Source organism: Convolutriloba macropyga, chromosome 6, assembly GCF_964194025.1.
Source record: "Convolutriloba macropyga chromosome 6, txConMacr16.3, whole genome shotgun sequence".
Classification (NCBI taxonomy): Eukaryota; Metazoa; Xenacoelomorpha; order Acoela; family Convolutidae; genus Convolutriloba; species Convolutriloba macropyga.
In genome coordinates this window covers 22,891,471-22,914,084 of record NC_134473.1, presented here as the reverse complement: position 1 = coordinate 22,914,084, position 22,614 = coordinate 22,891,471, and the positions used below count along the sequence as shown (strand labels likewise).

General features: G+C 36.5%; 2 protein-coding genes across 2 annotated transcripts in view; both read left to right on the top strand.

Moving 5' to 3' along the window:
* Positions 1-4,161: 4,161 nt before the first annotated feature.
* On the top strand, positions 4,162-6,384 carry LOC142340874 (uncharacterized). Its single transcript, XM_075391630.1, has one exon. The coding sequence runs from the start codon at positions 4,189-4,191 to the stop codon at positions 6,349-6,351; it is 2,163 nt and encodes a 720-aa protein (XP_075247745.1). The 5' UTR covers positions 4,162-4,188; the 3' UTR covers positions 6,352-6,384.
* Positions 6,385-8,302: 1,918 nt separating this feature from the next.
* The window catches only part of LOC142340873 (putative 4-coumarate--CoA ligase 1), a 27,837-nt gene continuing 13,525 nt past the window's right edge, over positions 8,303-22,614 (top strand). Inside the window, exons 1-2 of the mRNA XM_075391629.1 lie at positions 8,303-8,613; positions 11,855-12,588. Of these exons, the coding sequence (XP_075247744.1) occupies positions 8,397-8,613; positions 11,855-12,588 (951 nt within the window). The 5' untranslated portion in view covers positions 8,303-8,396. The remainder of the gene's footprint in view (positions 8,614-11,854; positions 12,589-22,614) is intronic.

The following is a 22,614-nucleotide window of genomic DNA, read 5'->3' as shown; positions in this document are numbered from 1 at the left end:
GCAGGATTGGGTTTTGATTAAAAATAACTTACCTCACTCTCTAGATGACTTAACTCTAATAGGTCACTGTGTTTTAAGCTGTTTATAGCTGTAAGCTGAGTTGAGCTCTATTGTGCTGATTTTTTGTTTCATAAAATTTCTTTTTCAGCGGCTGATACATGATTTTTTTCAGAAATAATTATAGTGCTAGGCAACCAAGTTTGCCTGTTTTTATCATATGGAGATCATTTTTGACCAAACGTGACTCAGCTCACTCATTTAAATAAGCTTATAATTGCTCTTGTACGAAGTTTGAAGCAATAATCATAAATGTCTCAGTGTTTTCACAACTCGAAGAGGAGTATTGCTATTTTGCAGGTTTTTTTAGCTGAACAAAGTTTGTTCTTGACTTGATTTTTGACTTGTTTCTATGTGAACATTTACCTCCGTTTTCGAACGTCGACTTCTGCTTCCGAACATTCGACGTTAGCAGTACCTTAGTTTGTAATATAAAGTAATTACTAACTCCGTTTAATATTTAAGGTGGAATATTCAAGGAGCTTATATTCCAGGTGAAAAGGTCATTTCGAGAATTTCTGAGAACCACATTTTTATTGCATGACTCTTGGTTTCGTTTCCGGTATTCTACGGCTATGTTATTTTAGTGCAAAATTTTTGCTGGAGGGTTTTTGCACTTCTGTTCTAGAACATTCTGTGACTTCTTGTTCACATTTTAGTTCTTCATTTTTGAGTGATCTAATTTGCTCTCGTTCTGAATTCAAGTTTTGGTTCAGGCAATTGAGCTAAATGAAATCAATGGCTCCGTGGCTGAGTGGTTAGGATGTCAGAATGCCAACTTGGAGATCAGCGGCTTGAAGCCCTGTGGGCTCGTTTTTTGCGCACAAAAACCATTTCTAAACTACACCCCCTCTAAATTAAATTCCCCGGCCTGTCGTTCGAGAGCAATTCATTCAATGTTTGTCGGTTTATGTTTTCTCTTTGGAATTCAAGATTATTTTAAATATCAAACACTACTTAGAAGGTCATGGGAGTGCATCTCAGAGATGCCAACATGTATAATTGGCTTAATAAAACAAAACCTTAACCAGATTATTGTTTGATCAATTAAAGCAGCATATTTCTAGCAAATTTTAGCTACCAACTATATTATTGCAGAAATATTTTTGGTATTTTTTCTGTTGAGCTCTGTAGCTGTTCCTATCAATGGCTACAACCAAGGCTAAGCATTAATTGTCAGCTATTTTCAACCGTCTCTTAGTTATGTTTTTAGTTGCTTGCGAACGAAAATCGAAGCAGTTATAGTAATCGTGTGATTTTATGCCCAAATTTTGCTGGACAATTTTTGAGTTTTTGATTGAGTTCTACTTCCATGAAGTTTTTGAGTTTTGCGGGCGCTAATTTGTCTTTTCATTAACAATATGATGTAGATAAATTTAATTGGTGGCAGTTTCCAATGATAGTTTTTTCCTTTGATAGATTTTTTTGGTCTGACAATTTGAACTATTCTACCTCAATAAAGGGGATAAACAGGTAAAGCCCGGAGGATATTAAGGCCCTGAGCAGCTCTCTTAGAGCTCTAGTCGTCTCTAAGTGTACAAATTGACGAAGCTGCTGAGAAGACGTACAATCATAGCTTGAGTAGCATTACCTAATTTTAGTGGATTGAATAATCTCCCAGCACTCCCAACTGAAGCAGACTGAAGTAGATTTGAGCTCCCACTGGTCGATCGAGAGAAATTCTTCAGACATTAGTCGGTTATCTTTTAATTCATTCTCAATTTTGATTCTACACAAGTCAACGATATTCACGCTTGACTTCTGAGATACCCCACTCACTGTAAAGTGATAAAATCGATCATTAAGTCCGCGTGCAGTATTTTGTCAAAGTTCATTAATAGTTCAGAATAGTAATGAATTAAGCTTAATCGCCTTCAATTAGGTAGCTGAATTATGATAAATGTGTAAACTTAAACACCCGGCTAGGACATCACTGAAAAATACTAAATTTGTTTGGTATTTTTTCGCCGTGAAGCTGTAAGTTGATCTTAGCTATGTCGGGTTGTTCGTGGTATAATATAATTCAATGAATTTAAATTATTTTGGGGTTCTGTCTTTTACGACTCGAAATAGGCGCAATGGTGACGTATTTTTTCACATCGGTGACTTCTTTTTCACGCGATCTAAAAATAAAATGCCACACGTGGAAACAAGGTTTAGTTTATTATACTGCTTAAATGTGAAAAGTTTAAGAGTGGTTTTTGTTCATGCAAGCGCTGAATGAGAGCCCGAAAAATATATTTAAAGCATTTTAAAAATATTTTCTAAGTGATAGAAATTTAAAATATTTTCTAAGCGAGAGAAGTTTTGGATCGCGTGAAAAAGAATTTTTGGATCGCACACTTTCCAACAGTTTTATACTTTTAAATCTTTTTCATACCAAATGGTTTTTCTCAAAGATGTTCGCAAGTAGTGGTGCGTTTTGGATCATTTTTCAACATTTTAAGCTTTAATGAAGCCTTAAGATATATTATCAAGCTATATATTGTAATTTTGCCATTTTGGGCGCCTTTCAGCAGTTTTTGTATCTTTGAATTTCCTACAGAGTATGGCAAGTTCAGGGTGAGAATTGGACTCTCTGGTAGTTCAAGTAAACTTTCATTTTCCTGGAAATTAGTTTTTTGTTGTTCAGGAGAATTGTTCAAATTATGTCTACTTTCCGGCTGTTTGATGTTTCCTCCACTTTTTTTCTGATTTTTATGCTTCAAAGTTTTTATGCAAATTGAGATCTATTCTATGGGATGTGTAATTAAATGGAGAGACTTGAATGTTTGATAGGCCAGTATCTATTGAAATATGCACTACTTTGTATTTTCTCATTTGAGCAGCTCGTAAAATGTAACCGTGTCTCGTGTTTAAAAAAATGTACTGGCTGATCTTTTTTTTTGAAAATTAAATTGTGGGAGTTGAGGAGCTTGTTTGAGAGGCATGTTGAGTTGACTTGCCGCTTTTAATATGAATCGAACGCGATAAAGCTCAGATCGTATTATAGTGCTAAGATGATATTAAAGCTTAGATCGGCCTATTTGATAAGGGACTCATCGCATATCTGACCAGTAGTTGCTATTTTGAGTACTGGAATTGCGGGCCATGTTATTGGGCAGATTATTTCTTCAGAGTTTTGTCTATAAAATCTCTCTCTTAATGAGTCAGTGATGTAGTTGATTGAGATTACTATTTCTAGCTTCAGACTAAGCTCTGAGGTCAATTCGCGGTCAAGTAGCTTTAGCTGAAGTCAAGCGAGTGCAATTAAATCAATGCTTTGGAAAGTTCGCATTTAATGGAGTTCGTTGATAACACGAGCTTAAGGTTTAAACTGAAAATTAACTGTTCAATTGAGGAATTTTAAATTGACGGGCTTTACTGCAATTGATGCAGGAAAAATACTGCAGAAAATTTTTGTTCTAGAATGATCGCTCGTTTGAGCAGTTAGACTTTTCGTCAAAAGAAACAGAATTAAGTGGTAATGCCCGAGGGCATTAAGTTCCTGTCTAGCTCTCCTAGAAACTTCGTCAGCTCTGCGTACGATTCATCGCAGCTGCTGATGAGTTGCACTCAGCCCCAACCCCCCAGAGGGCTGGCCTCTCTATTCCGAAGTTTAAGCTACCTATAACCAACTCGCCTGTTATTCCAGAGCCATGGATCGGTTGGATATGTTCTACATCCATTGTTGAGACATATTGAATTTAAGACACCCATCTGAGAAACCAAGCGTTCTATAGTTTTACACCTTAAGATTTATGGTTAATCATTTAGAATGAATCAAATGAATTTTAGTTCACTGATTTTTGGGTTCTGTATTTTTTTGTTTTGGCTTGGTTAATTTCACATTTTATAGCTGGTGTTAAAACCGGTCTCTTTTGTCTCGACTTGATTAAAAGAGCTTTGTTACCAACAAGATCGTGCCTTTAAAAGCTCCCGCAAAATTGACAATGACGAAAATGGAAATAAACATGTGATAGTAACAACGATTTGATTCGGTAGCTAAGCCATGATTTAATGAAGCCCTTTCAATAGTTACTCAATTTCTCCAACCGACTACTGGGCTTCCACGACAAGCTTATTGCGGCTACTGTCCTGCAATTTGACTGCAATGTTGATTACTTAGTAAGCCTTTTTATTTTAGATGAAATGCGGGAAGTGTATGTTTTGAAAAGTGATTCGGACCACCCTAGGAACTCTTTCGTCATAAACCCAAAATGTCGCGACTTCAGTGTCGGCCGCAAGAGTTGCAGTTATTGCATTAATGATGCGTCTATCAGTCGTTATCATGCATACTTTTCACTGGACAGTTCTGGCACTCTAAATCTTAAAGATAACTCCAAATTTGGCACGTATGTCAATGCAAAACCATTAACGAAGGGCATAACCGTTAAGTTAAAAAATGGTGATACCGTTCAATTTGCAAATTACCAGGCAAGGTTTAAAGTTTGTCGAGAGCAGATGCGAATATGCGTCTCAAATTTATCCAAAGATGAACGGAGTTCGTTGAAGAAGCTGTGTTTGCAAGAAGAAATTGAAATTTGTAATAATATTGATGATTCATTTCATTACTTGGTAATGTCAAATATCACAGCAACGCTTAAAGTATTCTCCGCATTAATGTTATTCCGTCAAATTGTTACACCAAAATTTATTTTAAATATTGCTAACGACGAAGTTGAGTATTTATCGATCGCAGATTATGCACCACAATTCGCAGAAGAAATAGTTGATAGAACACGAGCCAATTTAGATTTATCACCGTTGCGTTTGACTTTATTGAAAGATTTGAAATTCTTGTTTATGGATGAATTGCATATGAAAACAATGGAACAATTGCTGAAGTTCGGAGGAGCTGATTGTATACTTTATGAAAAGCTGAACAAATCCGCACGAGTTGTAATTTTTGAAGAACTTCAATCGGGAAACAATATAATAGTTTTTGTGAAATCACGGGCTGTTTTGAACGATTTGAAGTTTGAAGAAATTCAAGGTAAACTAGAGGAAACTTCGAAAAGAGCAGTGACTGATTGCGAGCTTGGTTTTTGCATATTGTACTGCGATAGACAAAATTACTGCAATCCGCGGTCTAAAATTCCAAGCGAACTTGCAGATATGACGGTTACTCAACCCATGGTTAGTGAAAGTGCTGTGAATTCGGTGGGAAGCGCACCCCCTGCCTCTCAAAAGGTATTGTTGAGTTCGAAAACTGTTTCTGCGAATCAGAAAGAAGTAAAAATTGGTGGACAAAATGAGGATAGGAAAAGTAAAATTGACAATAATCGCACCGCCGTAACGAGTGGATCAGACCCTAGATGTGATCAAACAGAAACAGCTATTGTGCAAAAAGAAAATTCTGATAATCGCAGAAATGTGAATGGTTCCAGTATGAATCAGGCTCAATTGGTTGATTGTAGTGCTGCAACACGAAGTGAATCTACTACAATTCAAAGCGATTCAAACGCAAGCTTAACGCTGGCATCAATTAACTCGAATGGGCCGTCAGTTGTAACTAGTTCAAAATCAAAACAAAAATCTCCAATGAAAGTGTTGGAGGTGAACAGCAGACGTGGTCCAAATATAAGAAATAATTTGAACAACCACGATTTGAGGTCCGACATTAACAAAGGTACGAAAAGAAAAATGGAATCGCCAAGTAAACAACTAAATAATAAACATGTGAAAATCGTGTCTGACTTGACTGAAAGGGAAACTGCTTCAGTGGAAACATTAGGAAAGGTAAAAAATTCTGCTAACAAAGTTACTTCAAACTGTTTTCATGGAACTTATGGTAGCAACATTGAAATTAATGAGTCTGCCTTTGCATCGAATAACGGCAGTGACGTTAGAGAATATGGTGCAATTAGAGATGGAAACGAGACGAAATTTTCATCTGCCTTTGAAGGTCGTGACGATAATAACACGGACAACGCGAGAAGTTTAACGAAATCATCGTTTGACGAAAGTTGGTTGCACAAAAAACGATCAAGTAATTTGTCATTGAATTTCGCCGAAGTTTCCCGTGTTTCAAATACCGATGGCGAACCAAGTAGTGTGGATAACTCAAACCAAACATTAATGCCAGCTAAGCTTTTCAAACTCAACGTTTCTAGGAGGAATTATTTAAGACTTCAACAAACTCACAGTTACAGTAATAATTTTAATAGGCCAAACTTCAAGAAGTTTTGTAAACAGTTTCCTGTAGTTAATGGAGTTCAACTAACTGCCAATGATTTTGTAGATTTGAATGAAACTAACGTTTTGGTTAGAAAAAACACTAACAGTGCTATTGATATTTCCCTGAAAAAGTAAGCTAATTTGTTTTCAAATTTAATCTATTTCTGATTGTTTTTAACAAAAGAACAAAAAAGAATAACTGATAGACCTGCGACGCTTTCTGGACAAACAAACTCCGCGAAAAACCAGCAAATTGGTGGTACTTGATATATCATTACCACTGTCTTAGCCCCAAAAGCTATGTCTTTAAAAGTAATTTTGAGGAAGAGTCTCAAATAGAATTTCGATTGAGATCTGAAACCGTTCGGCGTCCATGAATTGGAGCAAAATTTTGACGTTCGTTTTTAATAATTAATAGCTGTGAAACGGGGTCCAGTTCTTTTATTTGGGCTATAGTTGACAGACTTTCGAATAACACGCGCAAACTTATTGATCAACAGTTCTGATTGCTTGTTCATATAATTTCTGAACGGTGATCAGAGTGTTGTTCAAAAAATCAATTAAAGCCACATAGAACACATGACAAAAAAGGAATAAGGAAAAGAGTTTCGAAAAAAATATGTTTTGAAAGTGTTCAAAGTGCTCAGTGTTAATCAAACATTAAGTCCTATATCTAACTCTTTGTAATGGAAAAGGGTGCACAAATTTGTTTCGTTTCGACAAGAATGTTTTTCAGTTTCGAGAGACCTATACTGCTGAGTTTTGTAAGTGATTCCTTTTTTAATGAGTTTGAAGAATCAGATTTTAGCAAACATAACTAGAGCACGGGATGTGCGGGAAGTTTTTTGACAAATGAAGCGTTCCTTGTGAATGTGAGTGATGAGAAAGGGCGCATGAAGAGCTGTGACTAAGAAAATTTTAGAGGGGTCTCAATTGTTTGTCCGATCGGACCAGATAGTGTTCGTCGCTTTTTTTGCAGTTAGATTGCATACACGTCTGCAGTAATTAGCTGAAAAACAAGGAAATGAGTTCTCGGAATTCTTTTGGCTTCCAATCCATGGAATATACTTTTTTGGGAAGAAAATTAGCATGGAGTGGTTCTCAGACGCCCGCTGTAAGGAATCCTGGACTGTAAGGAACAGACCATGGTGATATTCTTTTAAACCTATCAGTAGCTCAACGGTTAAAATTTCATGATTTGTTACGTCAACGGCATAAATGATTTTACTCAGTGAAGCAACAGACGAAATTATGGATTTGAGAGATTTGCTTAATAATTTAGGTATTTAGGTTCACAAAAACTCATGACCATTCAGTCAATGTTCAGACATGCGTTAACGCGTCATTCACTATAGAAAACCAAACCGTTGCTACCTCAAACTTGATTCCATGCTGGAGAGTGGAGCTGAAGCATTTGCAGACTGACCTAATGGTAACAGACTCACTTAGTCAAGTTTCAGGAGAAAAGAACTCAAAATGGTGGCATTCAGACTGAAATTAGTGTTGAAAGAAGTCACAGTGAGTGACGTCCAAATAACTTCTAATCTGTGTTTCGATTTAGAGTTTGATGCAACCCCGGGTCGAGGGGTTTCTTATTTTTTGTAAGAAATGCGCTGAATGTGCGGAAATTATGTAAGACTTGTGCTGATTGCGCTGAAAATTGAAAAATAGGTCTGAATCCGCTGAAATAAAACATTTGAGCACATTTCTTACATAAGATCAGCATTTGATCAGCACCTTTGTTACATATCGTTGCAAATCCTGATGCCAGTTCAATAGTTTATTCATTAGTCTTTTGAACACTAGCAGGTTCAACATTGTCAAATTGATCCGGCGTATTGATCTAAAAGTTGCAAGTTATTTAAAAGAATGCATACAAAAGCGAACAAAGTAACGCGTAAGTATTTGAAACGTGAAAGTTGTTATTGGACGCAAACTGATCTCAGTTTACTCCTTTGAAAACAACAAATAGTTTTATAAGACAGACGTAATGATAAGCAAACTCTTTCTGACAGCTGACTGCTTTCAAGTTCTTCTTATTGGTCTGAACTTTCGTTACTTTTATTGTTTTTTAATCATTCTTTTTTATTGTTGTTTAGAAGCAAAACGATGCTCAAAAAAATAAGTCAACTTTTGTTTTAACATTTACTTTTAACGTGAAACATACGACGTGAGTGAAAATGTTATCATACTTTAAGTTTGAGGACGTTAAAAACGTTGTTCCCATTCCAGAGCCCGGAAACAGATCATTTGGCAATTTTTATCTGGAAAAAGTGGAAAAATTTCCCGGTAGCTGGTTTGTGGACGCATCTAGAAACGAGAAATTATATTTCGCAGAGTTGGCTTCACGAATTAGACATTGCAGCTCAAATCTGCTTAGAGACGGATATAAGAAAGGTCAGTATCATCATTATTCATTGGGACACCTTTTATTCAAAACAGAGAATTTTTCGAAATATGAAGATCAATTCATGTTATTGAAATGATTTCTTTCCAATTTCCTTTGAACAAACAGGTCAAGGGACTCTTCAAAACCGTTCGGAATCCGTGAATTGGAGCAAAATTTTGACGTTTGTTATTAGCAATTAATAGCTGGGAAGCGACAAGGTAAATATTTTGTTAGATCTAATTTTTTAAGACATGGTTTTCGCTCGATGCGTTTGCCCATTTTATTCGATGAATTTCTTTTCGATGCGGGATAAACAGATAAACCCCTGGTCGCTAAAGTTGCTTCAAGTCGCCAGACTGGCTAAGTCTCTCACGTCCTGACTGTGCTAAAAAAACTAGGATAGTTTTTGAAGACTTGAGCCCATTTGGTGTTTTCTGTTTTTTTAGTTTCGAATGACTTGTTGCGAAATTAAAAATTTCGTTTTGTGTCTTTTTTCCGATGTTGTTTGTGTCATGGACGTATATTTCTTTGAGGTAATTTAGACCTTAACACAAAAAATTAGTGTGAATTTTACAAAACTGTTCTCAAAGCTTCGGATTTTTTTTAGCAAAGCTCCGCTTTTGCCTCGCATTGTCCTTTATTTGCTCAGAAAAGCTCCAAGTGGATTACTTGATAAATTTTTTGTTGTTAAAAGAAAAAAATTGGTTCTGAGCACATTAAAAAAACCAGTAAACTAATTTGCAATTTTTTAAACGTTTTTTGTCAGATCGTTTTTTTCGAAGATGCGGGTCCAATAAACTTTTTAAATTTTGCTGAGAAACTAATATTTATATCAATCTTTCTGTTTTTAAGCATTAACAGTAAGGTGTCGGGACAATTTATCCAATTCCATTTTACCCAATGCCATTATAACCAATGCCATCTTAGCCAACCTGCCATTTTACCCAATGCCAACTCACCCAATTTACCTTATTGCTAAATTAACCAGAACGACCATTTAGCCGACTGTATAATAAGTGGCCCGTGAGACTTGATATGAAACTATCACAACCAAACATGGGACTAAAATGTCCACAAATACGCGACTGCTGATTTTTAATCGGATAATTGATCGAAAATATCAAAGAGCATATTGGGCAAGTTGGTATTGGGTAAAAGGGCAGGTTGGGTGAAATGTCGTAGGGTAAAATGGCATTGGGTAAGATGGCATTGGGTAAATTGTCATGTAGCCAACAGCAAGAACCTTTAAATGGGTATTGAATGTTTTTGTAAACTTTTAATTTGTTTTTTAACACTTTTTTGTCTGCTAGTTTCCATTTGTCAAAAATTTCTTGTATTAGTTGCAAAATATCAGTTTTCCAGTTCTTGACGGGAAATGCAGATTTTCAATAACATGACACAAAACTATAAGAAACATATGCTATTTACCTATTTAGTTTATAAACTTGTAAACTATTCTTTTCCTGTTCGTTAGGTAAAGACTCTTTTATTTTTAGATTAAATACTTTGCATTGTCATACAGTATGAGTCCTGCTGTATCGGATTCTATATAAAATAAAGCTTGTTTTTTAAGATGAAAAAATCATCGCTGAAGGGTCGGAAACCGCAGTGCTACAGTTTTTGTTTATATTTTTGTCCATAATTTCAGTTTTGCCATAAAAGGAACCTCAATTGACGGCGGCAACTACTCATTATAATGATGCAAAATTATAGCTGATTGTCCATCTATGTTTGTAGTAGATTGGATGTATGTCACCTGGTAGAGTTCTGGAAGAAAACAAAGACTTTGACTAAGATATGAAAGAAAGCTAAACAAATTTGCAACACAATTCGATCTTTGCTCCAAGTCAATTGACACTGTTATTTTCCAGGTTTTTCCTCTGTTTTTAGAAACCAATAAATTTTATTACTCCCTGCAAGGTTGTTTTTATGAAGATCTCAATGACACAAACTGGTCTTGAAAAAAACTAGCTTTAAGAGTTCCAGCCAATTTGTGATTTTTCTTCTTATTTTCAAAATTTCCATGAGTTTTTCTTGGATTTTGACTATATTTCTCATTTAAATGTTCACTAAATATTAATATTATAGAGATTAATTATTTTAAAAATATATTGCATGGAAATGATAGTTATGACAAATTTGATATCAGATATGTAAAACGAGAATTTTTTTTTGCCAATTCTGATTACTTTCTGGTTTTTCAAAGTCAACGAGCTAAGTTTTTTTTCAGAAATCCTTAGAGCTTTTTGGATTTCCCCGACAAAGCAGTCCCAAATTGCAAAATATTCCCAGACAAAACAGTCCCAGAAAAAGTAGTCCCAATAAAACACTTGTAAACTTTTTTGAAACACTTGTAAACTTCCAAAACACTAACTTTTTTGATCTGAAATTGCAATATCTGAGACTTTTAATACCTTTGATTAAACTCATTTTGTTTTTATTGTAGTTCAAACAAGAAACACTATGCAGAATTTGAACTCCTGTTGAACTCCTTAATAATTGTTAGCTCTTCCATAATAGGTCACAGAGATTGTGGTAGCCTTTTGTCTGTTGTCTAAATAGTTAGTTTCTTTACCTTTTAGGGCTGAAAGTGGCCCATTTTGCGTGTATCAAGCTATGTCTTCTATCGTAAATTTTATTTCTCGTCAATGAACACTATTTTTGTAGCCAATTATGAAAAAAAAATATTTTTCCTGACCAAAATGGCTGCATTTAGACTCACTCGACGAATGAGTGTCTTCGGTTGACAAAAGATGAGCCCAAATGTTATATTGCTCATTCTTGCAAGTACTGATGTGCTTTACAATGCCTCGGATTGAATAGTTACGTTCTAACTCCGATTGATAAAAGAGCTGCAAAATAAAGTTATCCAAAACGAAATTAAGGAGCCAAAGAAGACGGGCAACAGTCAAATCATAATAATAATCGTAATTTGATTTCTAATTCTTCTACTAATTTCTAATTATTTCTTAATTTTATCCAGATTTTGAGAGAGCATTACAGATGGGTAATGCCACATTCGAAAAAAAAGAAATTGTTATTTAGCTTTTTAATAGTAGCGAGCACTCTCGAGGCAAGAAGCAGTTATGAGTGGGGCTGCAATGGAGGAACTCCGAACAGTGCAACCCACTCTTACAGCCATTTACCCTCTAAAGACAAACATCCCTCGCACTCATAAACATGATTTTTTTTTTCTCACAATTGAAATTGAGCGATGTCAGATTAGCTGAATTAACTTTTTCGTTTTAGGAGACACGATTTGCTTGATGAGCAAGAACTGCCTCAATTTCACTGTAGCGTTAGTTGCAACCTCGCTTGCACATGTACAACTATCTCCTGCAAATCCGACTTTCACTGGGAACGAACTCATGTACCAGCTCGAAGTCAGTGGATCAACATCCATTATCATTGCCAGCGATCTTCTATCCACTTTAATAGACGCCGTAAAAATTGCCAAAGATCAGAACAAATCTTTGCACCTTGACAAAATCTATGTACTTGACATGGGCGCTGATGCCCCTACTACAATTTCAGGGGTCCCTTTGCAACCGTTCAATAATTTGCTCGAAAAAATTGATGGTCCATTTCTTCAACCGGATTCAAACTTGGACCCTAAAAACGACATCTGGCTCTTGCCATTTTCCTCCGGAACGACAGGAATGCCAAAAGCGGTGGCACTAACGCACTACAACCTCTTAGCCAACGTCTGGCAATTCGCTCAATATGACAAGTTCTTCAAAGTTGGCCCTGATAGTACAATTATTGGAGTGCTACCTTTGTACCACATGTATGGCTTGTTCATCTACGGACTTAGCTTTCCGGTTAGAGGTGGGAACGTTGTGTTACTTCCAGAATTCCAGCCTGTGAATTTTCTCATGGCAATGCAGAAATACAAAGTCACTCACGTTTATATAGTTCCTCCAATGGCACTCTTCCTCAACAAAGACCCACGAGTGAAAAACTACGACTTATTACATGTGCAGGTTTGTTGATCGATCGTTGATTACACTGGAGTTTTATTTTTTGGTGTCATGGGTAAGATCCGAGATATAGTCAAAGGGGTCAATATACGTATAAGTTCATTCAGAATGCCCTAGAAACCAAATGGTAATCTTTCAAGTTTCTACAGAATCGTGTAAAAACTGACCCTCATTCATGATACTATCAGACAAATGGCTATACTCTTGGAAGATAGAGAAACGGATATCTTCCAAAAATTTAGGAGAAAAAGATTTTGTCGTAAAAAAAGAAAAGCATTAAAGAAGTCAATTTTTGCAGCCATATCCAAACATCTAAGAAGCCAAAAAATTAATTAAAAATGCAGTTTTGCAATTTTTTCTAATTTTTTTGTATTGCTTGATTTGCGGTTTTTGTTCAAGCACAAGCTTGATTTCCTTAACTTGTTTTGATTGATTGATGACTTCTGATTTGTTTTGATTTGTAAAATTTGCGGGTTTTATGTTTTACCAACTTGTGCAACCTAGCATTTCATTCTAATCTGGAAATCTCTTATCAATAAGTAGTAAACATTGGTGACCTTTTAACGACAAACACATTGAAAGCAACCAAACTTCTGAAATTGAAACACTTATAAACATTATTAACAAAATCAGGGAGTACCTTAAAAATTTTCCTCAGTACTATTTTTTTATGTTCCTATAACTCAAAATGTTTGCTGTATTTTAGAACCCTTTAGAAAGGAGCCGTCACTTAGCGACAATAAAGAAGAACCAGGATAAAGCAGATAAATATTTAAAAAAAAGAAGAAAGAAAGGAAAATAGATAAGTACAAAAATGTGTAACAAGAAATGACTTCTACAGAAGATTGTCTCTCAGCAACCAAATAGTCCTAATTTCATTTTCAAATTCCACCGAAGAACAAAGTTAACAAAAAAAATTCAGAGGGCCTTCATCCGAAGTAACATTTATATAATTGTATACCTATAAAATACCTACTTATATCATATTTATATACTAAAATCGTATTTATATACCTAGTCTCTATTATAAAAAAACTTTGTCCACGCTGCTGTTAAAAAAACAAACAAGCTTTGCACATTTTTTATTTGCAACAGAATATTCCATATTTCTAGATGAGATTAGCGTTCAATAACGTTTTTTAGTTTCAGGAAGCGTGTACATTGTTTTCAACCCTGGAGTTGATAGTATTCATACACATACACACACATTAAAAAGTTTAGAAAAACACTCGCAATTTGTTTTTGTTGCAGTCAATAATCAGTTTTCGATTTTTTGATTCAAAAACAATGTAAAACAAGAAAGAACACATCAATTACAGTCAAACACTTTCTACTTCAGAGGGCACGTTAGAAAAAGACTTCGGATTTAGGTTGTTCGTTGCAGAAAAGAATTAAACGTCAAAGAATGAATAACCGTCAGCATCAGAGGCGATAACAAACACATTTTGATATTATTTTTTCGTAAAAAATTTGACGTTCTCTGACTATCTGCAAAGTTCAACAGACCCAACAAAGTTTAGGTTAAAAGAAAAAATAAGACCTCAACACACTTCACTTCTTTTAAAAACAGGTCGAATTGTTTTTTCACTCAAATTTCAGAACAAAGGGGTTTTGTATCGAAAATGTAAAACACTTAATTCTGTAGCTTTCGTATAAAAGCAACTATATCGTCCTGCTACAGAACAATAAAACCCTCAGCACATTAACATCACAACAAGAAAAAAAGCGTCTAGAGCAGCTGTTTTACTGCAGCAAACAAACTGTATACTTTTACGCGTGTCCATTGAAGTTGCTTTTGATAATAACTGTTTCATTCAGCAGTTACAAAAACTAAACAAAAAACCAACACTGACAAACCGATAGATCAAACAAGAACGAAGCTCAAAACTCTTGCAACAAGCACCTGTATCAATATGCCAAGCGCCAACAAAAAAAAGGCGATACAACAACAGCTGCAGAGGAGAAAAGCAGAATGGACAGTCAATGTCGACTATCTTCGAGCAATGATTCAAGAGGAAAATTTAGAGAACATCAATTTGTCCTATGAGTCTCTTTCTCAACAAAAACGGCAGTTAGACAAACTCTGCGACGACCTTTTAAATTCAACCGCACACAAAATGAATTGAAGGAAATAATGGAGAGATCTGCAGAACAAAGCCTAGTTATATTGAATTGGAAAAAATATGGCAAAGACCATTCAAAAGAAGTTACTACAGATTCCGACAGCCATTTGCCAGAGGGCCAAAGAAGAGCACAACCACAGCAAAATAACAGTCAAAATGTCGAACCCTCAACAACCAATAAAACTTCTTACAATCGACATAAAACATACAATTTGAGAGACAGATCAAAAGCAGAGAGCAGCACAGATAAAGTACCTACTCTCTCAGATTCAGAAAAACAGAGCAGAAGAAATCCCCAACATGGACAGAAAGATGACGATGACTTAGAACAAAGTAACCAATTGATAGAGAACGCTATCTATTCAGATACAACGTCAATGGGAGGAGGGGACGCATACAACAAAGACAGTAACGACAAGTATAACCCAAATTCTTACATTGAGTTTCCTCTGAGACAATTTGTGTACAGTCAAAAACAGAGAAGCACTGATCCGAAAACCAACTTCACACAAATCCGCGAGAGAACATTACAGCTGATTGATGAGTCAAACACATAATGCACTTCGTCAAAGATGATAGCGAGTTTTCCCAACAATAATGGTGACCATCGCATAGGAGCAGAGCAAAGAAAAAGTAACGGTGATGACGACTGGACAAAATCCCAAGAAGCAATTGAAGTTAGCTACAAAGAGCAAAACATCGGACCAATTACCATAGGACGCGATGTTGGTACCACTACATCAAACGACAAAGGCAAATTCTATAAACACGCTCAAAAGGAAACAAAAAAGACACCAATCAGATATAAGTACTGAATTTGACTGCAGTTCAAATCAGACATTTGACACTAACATCCCAGACCAACGGAAAAATACAAAAGGAAACACAGCCAAATTAGCAACAATCAAGACAATAAAACTTCCATCCTTTTAACAGGAAATAATCATCAAATAATATCACGCCTTAACACAGAAGAAATCAACAGACAACAGACTACGTCAGTAATGATCTACAATCAACAGAAGATGAAAGCGATGATCATCAACAAATCGACAACATCAGACTAAGAAGTAACCCAACGCATTGTGAACTGCAACCAAAAAGACAACAAGCCAGAAATAGAGAAAGAAAAATAGACAAGATCCATGATGTGAACCGCGCCTCAACAAATACCCAATTTCAGGAGACTCAAGGTGAAGGTACTTCAAATATTCACAAACATTTTCAAAATCAAGAACAGCAATGTCTTCAAAGCATCGATTTCTATCAAGATGCGAAGAGTTTTATTAGAAGTAACCAATCAAATGACAGAGAATTTAGCAGAAAAACTCAACAACCTAATCCCAGAAACGAACAACAATTTTTGCAATTTTAATCTCAACGCACAAGACCAAAGACCACCTAATTACATCAACAGAACTGAACAACAACCAGACAGAAAGTTTCAAAATTACACAGACAACAGAAGCCATTTTTTTACCACGACAAGCACAATAACAACCTGTCACACCCAGCATTAATCTTCCGAAAACTCAACTCAAATCGTTATGCGGAGATCCATTAAGATGGCACGACTAGTTTAGTTTTTTCAAAGCCACCTTACATGACAGTGAAACACTGACAGGTGCCCATCGTATGACATATCTTCAAAACGCCCTCACCGACAGAGCCAAAGATAGCATCATCGGTTACTCATACAACGGAGAGTTTTATAAAGAAGCAATGCAAGAATTACAAAAACTATTTGTGAAACCACAACGTGTTACAGCAGCTTACCTTCATAAGTCGGAACACTGGCCCAGACCGACCATTAATAACACCAAAAGTTTTGTATCTTTTGCAGCGTTTCCTAGACAAATGGTTCAAACGTTCATACTTCACAATTTCACATCCGATCTTCAATCCGCAGCTGTCCTTAAGATTTCAAAAGATAAACTTGCGCCAACAATGATAATAAGATGAAACGAATACGTCCTTAGGGCGATTCGTTGTTCGTTCCATAACGAACAATAGCTTGTTCGTTCCATAACGAAAAATATTTTGTTCGTTATGGAACGAACAAGCTATTGTTCAACCTAATTTAATGTATTTTAAAGACTGGATCGATAATTACGCAGAAGCTTGCAAAGATTTGTCAACATCACAAAGACCAACCAGTCAAGAAAACAGTTCATCTAGAAGATCAAACAGACTCTTCCAACAGCAAAGTAACTAAACATGCACCCTATGTCGAAGTCACAACTTAGAAAATGCAACCAATTCCTCAATAAAGATATTTACGAAAGAGAACAAACAGTAAGACAACTGAAAATTTGCCCAAATTGCCTCACCGAACACCCAAAAGTACAGTGTAACAGTCATTACCGATGTCGCATCGAAAACTGCAACGGATTTCATCACTCAACAGTTCACAGAAACAACTTCAACAGTTCAGACATTTTCATCAACTCAGCAACAGCAAAGGAACCAACAGCAACAACATCAACAACAAATAAACAGCCAGGTTTAAAACCATTCTGCAAACAATTATCACAACAATCGTGGTCAACAAAACAACGGATATCAAACACAGATAACCACAAACAGATCACAGTTTCAACCACATGGAATCAACTATGGAAGAGTGGTTGGTTACAATTATAACAACAACACACGTAATGCTTTTGGTCAAAACAATAACACTAACCGTTTCCACCAGAATTACAATCTCAACAACAACAATGGAAACACCTTCAAGAGAAATTATAACAATTCGAACAACTTCATGCTAAATACAAATTCACGCAACAGAACACGGGACACTCTCATAATCGAACAGACACACAAAATCAAAGCCGCGACAAAACTATAACAACAACAACAGCAAACCACGACTACAAAATCACTCATGCAGCAACAACCAAATCAGTTCGTGGATACGACCTCAAGTTCAACTTCAAGCCATTCCCTTTATCCTTTACACAGAAGACGTATCAATAGAGACATATGCTCTTTTGGATAGCGGGAGCAACAACACACAAATAACAAACTCAATGGCAAATGCACTCGGAATAAAAAACACAGATCACATTGCAGTACCATTTTCTTCACTTTACGGAGAACATATCATAACATCAACAGAAGTCCTTCTGGGAATCGGATCGCTCAACAGCACCCGACCTCTTTTCAACCTACCGGTGTACGCCACGTCAGCATCTGACTTTCAAATGCCAAATGTACCCGTTGAGATGTTGAACTCTATCTGCGCCGACTACGATCATCTTAACAACATCACCTTTCCCCAAATACGAGATAACAGAATAGGAGTTTTAATCGGAGCGGATGCCTTCATAGCAACAGTACCACTCAAATTCACAACAGGACCACCGGGAACCCCATACGGAGTCTTGACACAGCTTGGATGGACCGTTACAGGACCAGTACCACAAAAATACAAGCCAACCAGTAATAAAAAAGAAATCAATTACAACATCACGCTTTACAACAGAAAAAAAACCCAGAACAGGATAAAGAGGACGACATGCTTCAAATGTTTTGTACAATGGAGGGAAAAATTTTTTTGAGCGGAAATAAGACATTGACTGCAGATGACAGGGAAGCTCTTGAAACACTAAAAAGGACGACTTGCCACAATGGTTTTCGTTATGTGATCGGACTACCTTGCAAAGATGACACTAAAGTACCGAACAACTACTTTCTTGCCAAAGCACTTACAGTCACTTGAAAACCTACTTCAACAAGAACCAGACCTATTTTGTCGTTACAACCAAACAGTCGAAGCAGTCATCAAAAAAAGATATATTGAAGAGACACAACGTCACCCCAATTTCATGAACTCACAACTTTGGTATCTCCCATACCACCCCGTTGAACACAAAATGAAGAAAAAGTAAGACGAGTCGCAAATGCAGCTTCAGCATACAAAGGACAGAGGACATTCACTTAACAAAGCTCGGACCAGATCTAATATGCAGCCTTGTTGGACTTCTTCTGAGATTTCGGCAGTACAAGATTGCAGTAACTGGTGATATCGAAGCGAAGTTCATGCAAGTTGCCATAAGATCAGAAGATCAAGACGCACTCAGATTTTTGTGGAACAAAGATAGAGAAGAAAAAATTTTCAAGTACAAGAGACTAATATTCGGTGCAACTTGTTCCCCTTCATGTGCAATATACATAATCCACAGATGTGCGGAAGATAACAAGTTAAGTAATCCCGAAGCCTACTCAGCCATAAGAAACAATTTCTACATAGATGATTACCTTCAAAGTTTCAACACAACCGAAAACGCAGCAATCACAACAACAGAGTTAAAGGACACGTTTCACAAAGGTGGTTTTAAGCTTACAAAACTTTTTAGTAACGACCCAAACACCGTCATGAAGATAACTGGAGAAAATGTAGACACAGCGACAGAGCAACGTATTTTAGTACAAATGTGGAATGCAAACGAAGATAATTTCATCTTCAAAAGACCGGACTTCAAAATGGATGTCAAAAGCATGCAACAACGTCAATTGCTGTCACTTGCGGCATCATTTTTTGATCCACTTGGAATCATCACGGCGTTTTATATTAGAGTACGATGCATTCTTCAATCGATAGTAAAACAAGGTAACTACTGGAATAATCAGATCCCAAGAGAGTTCCAACACGACTTGCAGCAATGGGTAGACGAATATGAACGTATGTCAGAAATTTCTATTAGCAGATGTCTGATCCCTAAACCAGATGCTAAGCATGAACTTCACGTATTTTGCGATGCATCAAGTACTGCAATAGAAGCGACAATATACATCAGATCGAGCAGCGCAGAAGAGATAACAATGCATTATGTTGTTAACAAAGCAAAAGTTGCACCCTTTTAAAACAACAACCATCCCGGAGTTAGAACTTGAACCAGCAGCTATGGGAGCAGAACGTGCTTTCTTTGCTCGAAGCGAAATGAGAGTACACTTTGACAAAATTTAATTCTGGACTGACAGTTTGGCCACATTAGGTTGGATTAAATCAACAATACACCAAAAAGTCTTTGTAGCAAATAGAATTGCAAAAATATTACCAACTCTAAGTCAGAACAATAGAATTTTGTACCCGGTAAAATCAACCCGGCAGATCATGGAACAAGAGGAATTTTTTTAACAGACTTGAAAGAAAAATGGCTGTCAGCGCCACAATTTCTCCTAGAAAATCCCGTTCCAAATTTCCAAAGAGACCAGCAATTTACAGCGACAAACCTTTTACGTACAGAAACTTCAAACACAGTTATCGACACTAATGATTTCTCTAGTTGGAATAAACTTATGCGACGCACCGAAACAGTAATGAAAGCAACCAATATTTTCAGAAAATGATCAGTCACAGACAGTTATGAAGACGCACGAAACCATCTATTAAGACATCCACAGCATAAAGTCTTTTCCGATAACATAAGAAACCTTTAACGGGTAAAAAACTAGACAAACGGGACAAACTATTACAATTCACTCCCTTCCTGGACAAAGATGGTTTGATACGAGCAAGAGGCAGATTAAAGCACGCTAAAATACCATACAGCCAGAAACATTCAGTTATTCTTGACATTTAGAATAACATTACTAAATTAATAATTGAGCATGCCCACAGCAACTGTAGACATCTTGGAACAGAGTTTGTCCGAGCACACCTGCAGCAAGATTTCATCATTATAGGACTGAGACAATTTTTGAAACAACTAAGCAAAACATGGTTCATTTGCCGACGATGGAGATCCCAAAATTTTACCCCCCTCATGGCTGACCTCCCCAGTTTCCTATTTGCAGAAGCAGAAAAACAATATCCTTTTCTAAGTGTTGACTTTTTCGGACCCTTTTACATCGAGCACCGAAATCGCAAACTGGAAAAACAATGTGTATGTCTTTTCACCTGTCTTGTCACTAGAGCTGTGCATCTGGAGGTCTGTCAGACATTAGACACAGATATCTGTCTACTAGCCATTAGAAGATTTGTTTCGCAACGAGGATATCCTGATTTAGTCATCTCTGACAATGGATCGAACTTCACATCAGCGAAAAAAATGTTGGATCTGAGCAAAATCATTGTTGACAACAACTACATCAAGTCCCAGTTACAGCAGCAAAATATTACATGGAAACTAAATCCACCTCTAGCCCTTCATTTCGGCGGGATTTGGGAAAGGCTAATCCAGTCTGCCAAACGCACTTTGCTTATAATTTTAGCCGAACAACAATTGAAAGCCGAAATTTTTCAGACAATTGTAGCCGAGACGGAAGGAATTCTGAACTCTAGACCAATTACATATGTCTCCTCAGACACAAACGACGAAGAAGCACAAACCCCTAATCATTTCATATTAAGGCGTCCTTACAGCCCTTTAGCACCGTTGACATCAACCAGCCGAACATTTAGTAAAAAGGAGTTCTCTTACACCCCAACACTACTGGATCATTTGTCGAAACGTTTGCAGAAGGAATAGACATCAGATCTTATCAGCCGCCCGAAATGGAGAACAGAATCGGAGCAATTAAAAGAAGGTGATTTAGTCTGGTTATTACGCGAGTTTACTCCGAGAGGTATTTGGCCAATGGGTTGAATTGCGAAATGCCACGACGGAAAAGACGGACGAGCACGATTCTTTGAAGTTGAGTACTAAACAGACCCGCAGTCAAGTTAGCTAAAGTTTTGCACAATGATTGAAACAATTATCCTTTAGAGTCTAAATTTCAAACAAAATATTAGTTTTTCAAATTCCATAATCATCGTGTCCAAAGTCAGCGTATCAAATGTTCAATTCTACCCAAACTCAAACAATCGAGCACTTGAAGACGTCAACAACGCGGTGAAACTGCAAAACGAAAAGAGAATTTTAACTTCCCTAATTACTTATTTTCCCAAAAACTGCGCGTAATCCAGCTCAAAGTGTTTCTTTGCCCTCAACGACAACAGTCATCATCGATTTTTGGCTTTCTTTCCTATTTGCCAGTTTCACAAAAGCTACAGTCTCCGGAATCCAACCCACATATGTTCATCGACAGTGTTCGCACCAACAGAGTTTACATTATATGCAGCCAACAACGTTCGAAAAAACGTCAACTTTCACAGCACCCATGAAGCCTAATAACTACGTTAACACATCCTTGTCATTCAACAACACATTTTTCCAATTACAACGCATCAAACGAAAACGTCGATGCAAACGTATGATCACAACATTCAACATCATATAGCCGGTGTATATGCCGCCCCGGAAGAGTGTACAACAAGTTTACACACACACACACACTCAGGAAGCCAAAATGCCCTCAACTATGACAACAGATCATCTTTACAGCTTCGACATTACAAAATATTCTTGAAACTACAGATCAGCAAAGTAATATAAACTTGATCGTCGAAATCTTAAATTGTAAAATACAACAAGAGTATTCAGTTTTAACCTCATGCACGCGGCCCGGAGTGTTCAAGCACAAGCTTGATTTCCTTAACTTGTTTTGATTGATTGATGACTTCTGATTTGTTTTGATTTGTAAAATTTGCGGGTTTTATGTTTTACCCTTTTGTGCAACCTAGCAATTTATTGTAATCTGGAAATTTCTTGTGAATAAGTATCAAACAGTTTTGCTTGATTTTTGTTTTGTTTATACATAAAAATAAGTCAAAGTTTAATTAAAAAAGACATTAAGGCTTCCACTGAAATATTCCATATTACTCTTGTCAAATTTGGCTGGTTATCTTGCAAGAATCTTGCAATATTTTGTCAGACCATGAATTTTCCTGAAAGATTTTCGTCCGAAATGGTTGCAAAATATTTCATGATAGTCTTTTATCTCGCAAGATAACCCTTGTAAGATATCCCTAAGAATACTTGATTTATAAAATTGCGCGGATTGTAAAAACTTCAATTTT